Raw genomic sequence first — 8184 nt, forward strand, 5'->3', positions numbered from 1 at the left:
CGACACTGGCGCGACAGATGGAGCGGCGAAGGAGACGTTCCAGGAGGCCTTCTGTGTCACGACCTCCCCTGATACTATCTGTGCCTTCTCCAAATCCTCAGTTCCCGCGGTATCTCGAACCTGTTGTTGGTGTCAGACCTACAAAGGCCCATGTGCCAGCTAAGAGAAGCGTAGGCGTAGGTAGTGCACCTACATAGTGCCATCATGTTGCCTTTTTTGATCATTGTTTAGAATAGTTTTGATCCTAAGGAGCTTTCATGACGTGGGCACTTTGTGAAGGGGCGTAATCAGTCAAATAATGTATGAAGCGGAGATATTTATAGCGACCGAAGCAAAGATTCATAGAGAGCACGAGTCTGCCATGCTTAATACGTATAATCAACGCGCGCATAGTGTGTGGTGCCTAGAATTTACGTCAGGATTCTGCCTTCGGTAAGCCTATAGTTAGGCTACGTAGACTCACCCTGGAATACAGCTCGGAAAATGATCTCATTTGCAAAGAGCAGTTGCATCGTGAAATCTAACACTTGGTAACAGCCTCTTCCGTCCAAAATCGGAAACAGACTGGGGGCTCTTCTACGTGGTGCTTCTAAATCAATGGTCATGTTACCCACCTTGTAGCATTCTAATTACCTCGATCAGCAATTCTCGTCAGGATATCCGACATAAACCATACCTCGAGTGCAAACTTTAGGTAGGCTCTCCCCTTCGCGGGAAGGGCTCCATGCCCAGAGAATTATTGTCAGCTTTGCTTCTCCCGATGGATCACAGTAAGCTACTAACGGGAATTAACGGGGATTCCAAAGGCTGGTCAACAGATACTTCGTTGCCCTGGCTCAGATAAAGTTAGTCTGTCTCCGAGTTAGGTTGTAAGAAAACTGTAAATCACCAGAAACATACTGCCACGACGAACCACTGCATAGCCCTGTGAGATCGTTCACCAGTGAAAGGATGGCGCACACTATAGAATCAATGTTCAACTTACCCATTTCAGGAAAGCTCACGAATGGGAAGACTTACCTTGGGTATCCACAATCGGGATTGTATTTCAAATGGGCCTCTTGACCGTAACACCGCGTTAGCTTTCTTGCCGTAACGGTCTGATTGCTCATTCCCCAGCTTAGAGCCCCTAGGGTCACTGATGCCCAGCTAATGCAGTATCAATCAACATAGTTCAGATAATATATACATCTCGCGGTACACTTACGCATCAGGAGGTTGAGTGATTTCAGCTAGACGCTCAAACTCGTCCTTCACTCGCTTGAATAGGTAGCTACTTTGGCCAAATCCACTAACCATCACAATTCCGGCCAATCGAGGACGGTAGCCCCGCCGGTTGAAGAGGGTTGTAATTTGGGCGCGAATGATACTGAGCACCCTAATGATAGTGGGTTCGAACGTATGCGTGACGTCGCGTCCAGTGATGATCAGACAGTTTTCCTCTGTGCCATCTATTTGGGCTCCATACAACTCTGGTGGAACTAATGAGATTTAGTCAACTTGTGTACGGAGTGCGGTCCTCGGTTAAAAAGCCATACGCCAAAAGTTCCACCTAGCGTCCCGATTCCCAGTAAAGTGTTGCTTGATCTAGTGCATTCAGTGAGGGCTAACACAAGCTTCGATGTTTCTGACATACCTCGACATCAAAACGACGACGCATCTTGTTGAGATTATTAGTGTTCTGTCGAGTATAATGCGGGCTTCAAACTTACATCTTCCAAACACCTCTCTAGCTGTTCGCTCCTACGACCGTTGTAGTATCTCCCCAAGCTATCTTTTAGAAAGGCTTCAAATGCGCGGTTCAGAAAGATCGATCCACAAGCTTCCCCAGCGCCAGGGATGCTCTCGACTAACTCCAAAGGATCTATTTTCTTGACACGGTAGGTGATTAAGTCCACCGTCCCTCCACCAGCGTCGCAGATGACATAGTGATCGCCTGGGCGAACCGACTTTACCGTGTGTGCTTGACTCAAGGTATAAACCGCTGCAGCCTGCGGCTCTGCAATTAGTTCAATCTTGGCCTGTTGTCCAAAAGCTCTCCTGGCGCACTGCTTTGTAGCATTTTTCGCGGAATCAGTCCAGATCGCTTACCAACAATTTATATACAGTGTACAGCAGACCGCTTGGAGAATGTGCGATATCATTGGATATGATGCTGATATTCTTTCGGACGCAATCATTACCATGAGAAAATTGGAACACCATGTGCATCAGGACGAAAGTAGTGCACCTCAGTTGAGCATGCTACTGAGTCTCATAAGATCCTTGTCATATAGCAAAGGGCTATACCGATCGAGTGTAGCCATAATCATATTTCTTTCTTTTGAGCCATGGGCCTTTACACCACGGAATATCTCAGCCAGCATTGAACCAGATGAGAATGTGGCCTTCAAAAGAATATTCCAATGGTTACTGTCGAACATCGAAATAGACCATCCATCAGATCAAGGTATCACCACCTCGACTCAGTTTGCGGGCGAAATGTAACCATGGCTATGAATATTAGATTCCGCGGCTCATTTAAAGGATGCAGAGGAATGGCGACTCCAGACAGCTCTTTACATAGCGCGTTCAAAGTCTGCCTCTGATGGTAGGGATCTTACGAAACAACGAATCTTGCGTGAGCTGTGTCAACTTTTCGTGACCCGCGATAGTTCCTCTGAAATGCGAAGTGTTCTCTCTGGCCTCATTGACAGTGGTATTAATTTAGTAGGCTTTCTGCAGGAACGGCAAAGTATCTATTACTTTGTACGGCTAAAGGGCCGCTATGATCCTGGGATTATGGAGCTTCATGAGCCTCAGCAGGCTGAGTGGCCTCTTCACCAAGGAAGTAACTCTGAAGTAATGGTTTGTATATACCCGTCCTTAGTAAAGCTTCTAGTTTCACCACCATTTACCTTCCATGTATCCAAAGGTAGGGCACTTTGCCGTCCTACTCCTGATGGGGAGGAATTACTCTATGGTCCCCCAACAAGAAGACCACCTATTCTTCCTGACTTGATCCACATGTAGAGCTTCCCTTGAAAGTACATCTTGTCGATCTACCAGTATAGAGCCTGAGCCGTAGCCTGTTTCTCGAGAAGCCCTGCCCGCGCCTTAACCTTATAACCGAACCCGTCCCTGGCCAACACTAGGTCTAGTAATTCCTGGGAAGTCCTTGCGACATAGGTAATAATACGGTCCTCGGGAATAAGCTTATTAGAGGATATAGCAGTATGAGCATAACGGTTTTCAGCCACCGGGCCTTTCTTTGCTTTTCGTGACGAGAGAGTCCGAGCGAGGCTGTGCTAATCTCAGCCTCGTGTGTGTTTGCCAGCTGGCACGGCTGATTATCCTCCACTTAACAACCAGGATTAACTACCCCGCAATGCCGCCTTCAGAATGGCCTCTGAACATATAACAAGGTGGGTGATTCTTGCAGTAATTCACGTCATCTAGTTTACTGAAAATGGACCCATTATCGATCGTCGGTGCAGTCGGGTCGATACTGGGAATCATTGACCTGGCGACCCGAAGCATCAAGGCCTTGACCGACTTACAAGGCCGCTATACGAGTATCGGTCTCAGAGCAAGAGTCCTAATAGGGCAATTATCGACTCTAAATGCAGCCCTTGGCCAGATCAAACAAATCCTCGATCTTCTTGGTCCAGGAAGCCCGATCGGAGAAGATTCACAAATTTCGGTCGACATTGCGACTTCACTCAGCTGCTGTGAGGCAATTCTGTCGGTTCTGGATCAACGACTGTCTCGGATGCAGCAAGGCCATCTCACGATGCGGGAAAAGACCGGCATTTTGTGGCATGAGAAAGAAACTACTGATTTCCAATCCCTGTTGAACAACCAGGTCAATGCGTTGAATCTTCTTCTAACCGCGCTTCAGTGGTAGGTTGCGACCGTTGAAGAACATGGCCATATCATTAATCCCTGTCTAGCAAGTCTATCATTGAACAGAGCCTATTCCTGCAGAGGTCAGAGAGTCGGGTGGTGTTCGACCGCATTAAAGATGATACCTCGTCCTTACTCTGGTTAAGAGACTCGGACTCGGAGACGACCAAGAAAAGCACCGTTGCAGAAGACTTAAGCTTAATAGAAACAAGATTTGCCTTCGACTCAGACCTCTTCAGTTCGAGGGTTTATTGCTCGGCAGCCAGATCCACCATGGTACATGCGCTGAAAGGAACCACAGTAAAGCCTTCAAATGAAGAGGGTAGTATCGTGCCTGACGATAATGCCACGGAGGGAGCATTCTCCATTCTGAGCAATGAAGAAGCCATCAGCATTTGGGAACCTATGGAATACAGACCAGATCAGGAACACCCCACCCACAGTATCAATGCAGGGCGAGCATGGGGTCTGATAAAAGGACTAAGCCGGCCCCGCACTGCTCCCAGCTTGGTCTCAAACATGTTGCCTACCAGAAGACGAAGCCGGGCTACAAATTCTCTTACTGTGAGACAAGCAAAAACAAGTAGTCAGTGGCTCTCCTCAATAGCTCTGCGGGGCCTATGGGGGCGAGAAGCATCACCCGATCCTTGTGCTGGAAATAACTCTTTAGAAGCGACTCATGTGGCAACTATCCCCCAAAGAGTCCTCTTTCTCGGATCTTCCAAAACCGGGAAGTCTACGGCAATGAATGTGTTGAACCTTCTCGCCGGGTGTCCCTCGGATGTTTCTCAGCTATTTCCGTCTAGACTTACTATCCTTGAGTCAATCAACGACCAATTGCGCCAGATCCTTGATGATGGAGAAGGATTCGCTTGTGCCGGAGGCAGTGGTGATGGGGAATACGCAGCAATGTGCAGTGTCTCCGATTATGTCACTCAGCTGCTAGAAACGATGCATAAGATGTCTATCCAGCGACGACAGGCCACAATGGCCGACATAGGTACACATCTGAGAGCTATATGGACGTATGTACAGGAATCTGGCTTGCGATATATTGCCAGACTTGGGAGACTAGATGATGAAGCTGAATAGTATGTCTTTTCGTCCCTCAATCGCCATCGGCATAGCTTAAGCCAACTAATCAAACAGTTTTTTAAACTCAATCGAACGCATCACGGATCAAGATTATATGCCCAGCTTAGAGGATACAATGTGGTGTTACACAAAATCTACAGGAATCACCATGGCGCGGTATACCAACGGGCCGTCTGAGGTGATATTCTGTGATGCCTCAGGGAGTCTTATGGAAAGAAGAAACTGGTACCTCGTATTTGGTGCAGCAACAAAGGTCCTGTACTTTGTAGATGCAGGATCGTACGACCAGCTTTTAACGGAAGATAATACCATAAACCGTCTAATAGATGATTTGACGCTGTTCCAGCTCATATGCTCATATGAAGCGCTCAGTCATGTGGAGATAGTTCTGTTTATTCATAAGATGGATAAGCTAGAACGCAAGCTAAGGACAAGGCCGTTTCCTTGGAGAGGCTTTGAACAGTGGGGAACGTTTAGTGGAGACCCCCAGTCAGTTGACGATGTCAGGGATTATCTCTATAACGCCTTCTCGACCATTGCGCAAGAGTCTAGCCGCTCTATCTCGGTCACATTCACCAGCTTGAAGAAACCTGAAGAATTTGGCAAGACGGTCTTGTCATATGCCTCGTCCCTCGTTACCATGGTGTGATGCCATGTCTATTGGATTCCTCCCAGAGTCTTGTACCAGATGGATTCAACTTTGGGCTATTCACTGGCGCGGCTGGGGTCTCTACACCACTTTACCAGCACCCGCTTGGAGAATTTTCGAATTTCTTTCACGGTATAGATATTAATGCTGCATTTACCAGACCACTGAATTTTCTAACATTCACATATGTAGTCATACTAGTCAGTAATCGAAGAAAATATATATTAATGAAAAGTATAACTTAACCGCCAAAGTAATATAAGAGTCATCGGACTGTCCATGCCTGATCTTATTAGAACATGACGGTATCAATCAGGTGCACAACTACCCTAAATGCAGTTATTATCTACCTACGTCTTTTGCATAACCTCCGAAATGTGGACAAATAGACCGGAGAATAATCATAGCGTTAGTACAACCGTCATTTGGCCATATAAAGCCAATCTGCAATGCCGACCAAAACACATGCCCCATATATTTTTCATGGCAATGACAGCAAGGAAAAACAAAACAAAGAGAAGAACGGGAGAGGGGGGGCAGAGAGAGAGAGAGAGAGAGACTCCACCCACCCTTACTTAGGGTTTGATTCGGGAAGTGGATCCATCCACACCGTCGCGGCCTTTTGCTGGCGTGGCAAGAAAAAATTTCACCAAAAAGAAATGACCGACGCAGGGATCGAACCTGCAATCTCTTGATTCGTAGTCAAGCGCCTTGCCATTGGGCCAGCCGGCCTTGTTGATTACTCTTTTTCTTTACTGCCTATATAACCCACAGCTAAACTATTTCCGACTGGGGAGATATGCCCAACAAGGTGGAAGATTCTGCTTGCCCTGGTTGAATAGCTGTACCTGCTCAATATGCAAATTTATTTCTTGAAGTTGTACAAAAGTAAATAATAGTATCTTGAATTATATCTATATTCGTTGTAAAAAGACGTGGAGATAGTAATCATTGTCTTGAATTGAAGGTTTTGTTAGACCAGTTCAGAAACTCGACAGAGAGTCGGTAAGCGTTTATATATTCGCGGATCACATCACTGCTACAAGTACGCATTGGTACATTTTACCATTTTATAAGCACTCTTTCTCCTTCCTATTGATTCAACAGCACTATACCTTTATTTTATTTCCCTCACAGTATTCGTTAGATACAGATATATCATTTAATCCAAGGGTTGGGATCTTAGTTTCACGCTATTCTAGTCTCATACTATTCTGTCAATCGTTAACTGCCCCACCAGGCTGTTCTTCGCCCGCGATAAACATACCCATTGGTATACCGATGATGATACGATAAAGAGATGAACTGCAATGGCATGCTAATGTGTAACTGACCAAACCACCTAACCCGCGAAGAGCCACCACAATGGGTACTGTTCGCAATGATTACCATTCCTCAACATTCACTGCAAGGCAATCAAAACAGCGGCTGATGGCCATGCTTCTCCGCCAATAGCTGTGCCGAAGCAGCCACCGCCGCATTGCAACCGCTTGAAATCGCGCCCGCGATAACCTTGTATGGAGTGATGCAGTCACCCGCTGCAAACACACCGCGCACACTGGTCTGGTGCATCGGCGGCGCGGCATTAATATCGCCCATTGGGGTAAGCTCCAGACCAAGTTGACTGGCAAGCGGACCCTTGACAGTCGTGTTGGGGCTATGGACCAGGAAGGTCTCTTCCTTAGTCGTGCCATCCGCGAGCTCTAGGTAAACCAAGGAGCGGGTATGAGTGAGCTTCTGGATTGGGGTATTGTTAACCGTAATGCGGGACTTGTCCTTGTCGGTTAGGGTCGATACAATCTGAGCCCCGAGTTCCTCCGCTCCATTCGTGTAGATGGTCACCTTTCGGGCGAGCTGAGCGGCCGATTCTGTCTGATGCATGGCCATGGGCACATTACCAGCGGATTGGATGGCGAGGACGCCGGCACTGTCTGTATAGCGGTCTTCGTACCCCTTGCAGAAGAGGCAGTGGTAGCTGAATAGTGTTAGCTAGGTTCAACACAAAAGACAGTGGATTCATAATAAAGAGACATACATTCTCTGACCCCACGCTTCTGCGTATCCGGGAATGTCAGGGAAGACGTTTTCCGAACCGGTAGTAAGAATCAGCTTTCTCCCTTTCCAGACCTTGTTGTTGGCATCGACAAGTTGAAAAAGTCCGTCGCTGGTCTTCTCTGCTGTCTTCAGATCCACGTCTTCGATCTTAATAGTGTCATAATGGTAGAGAACTTCATCGCGGGCCTCAGCGCGGAATTCAGCTGGATTTCTGTGGTCCCAGGTTGGAATCATGTGCATGTGAGAGACATTTGCGTTGCGATAGCTTTTATTGTCGAATACAACGGCTGTATGGAGTTGACGGGCCAGCGTGAGGGCTGCAGTGAGACCGGCTGGACCACCGCCTGCAATCAGGACATCTACTACTGAGTCCATAGTGTTAGGAAATCAAAAAGGTGCTGGTTACGCTTTTTGGGATAATCATTGGAGAGCAGAGTTAAAAGTCAGAAGTGGGATGAGGAGGAGGAGGAGGAGGAGGAGGAGGAGGAGGAGGAGGAGGA

General features: G+C 47.3%; 3 protein-coding genes and 1 non-coding gene across 4 annotated transcripts; 1 reads left to right on the top strand and 3 right to left on the bottom strand.

Annotated features, from left to right (window-relative positions):
- Positions 1-765: 765 nt before the first annotated feature.
- BDV27DRAFT_161822 (Hsp70 family protein) lies at positions 766-2062 on the bottom strand (the record flags this gene model as incomplete). Its single annotated transcript, XM_032073291.1, has 8 exons — positions 766-831; positions 901-961; positions 1021-1149; positions 1208-1481; positions 1539-1587; positions 1637-1660; positions 1713-1999; positions 2050-2062. 8 exons carry the CDS (start codon positions 2060-2062, stop codon positions 766-768), a joined length of 903 nt encoding a protein of 300 aa, XP_031923376.1.
- A 1386-nt stretch (positions 2063-3448) lies between these two features.
- Positions 3449-5629, top strand: BDV27DRAFT_148836 (G-protein alpha subunit-domain-containing protein; the record flags this gene model as incomplete). Its single annotated transcript, XM_032070972.1, has 4 exons — positions 3449-3682; positions 3716-3882; positions 3933-4885; positions 5121-5629. 4 exons carry the CDS (start codon positions 3449-3451, stop codon positions 5627-5629), a joined length of 1863 nt encoding a protein of 620 aa, XP_031923377.1.
- Positions 5630-6289: 660 nt separating this feature from the next.
- Positions 6290-6361, bottom strand: BDV27DRAFT_t187. Its single transcript has one exon. It is a non-coding gene; the product is annotated as a tRNA-Arg (tRNA).
- Positions 6362-6762: 401 nt separating this feature from the next.
- On the bottom strand, positions 6763-8165 carry BDV27DRAFT_42414 (NAD(P)/FAD-dependent oxidoreductase). Its single transcript, XM_032076598.1, has 2 exons — positions 7665-8165; positions 6763-7604 (listed from the first exon to the last, which is right to left on the bottom strand). The coding sequence occupies exons 1-2, from the start codon at positions 8057-8059 to the stop codon at positions 7046-7048; spliced, it is 954 nt and encodes a 317-aa protein (XP_031923378.1). The 5' UTR covers positions 8060-8165; the 3' UTR covers positions 6763-7045.
- Positions 8166-8184: the final 19 nt, after the last annotated feature.

The sequence above is a fragment of the Aspergillus caelatus genome, assembly GCF_009193585.1.
Source record: "Aspergillus caelatus strain CBS 763.97 unplaced genomic scaffold BDV27scaffold_219, whole genome shotgun sequence".
In the NCBI taxonomy this organism is placed as follows: domain Eukaryota; kingdom Fungi; phylum Ascomycota; class Eurotiomycetes; order Eurotiales; family Aspergillaceae; genus Aspergillus; species Aspergillus caelatus.

Coding starts and splice junctions, on each gene's coding strand:
- BDV27DRAFT_42414 (XM_032076598.1), bottom strand. CDS start 8,059: ATGGACTCAGTAGTAGATGTCCTGATTGCAGGCGGTGGTCCAGCCGGT. Junction 7,605..7,664: donor GAAGCGTGGGGTCAGAGAAT/GTATGTCTCTTT, acceptor AACACTATTCAG/CTACCACTGCCTCTTCTGCA.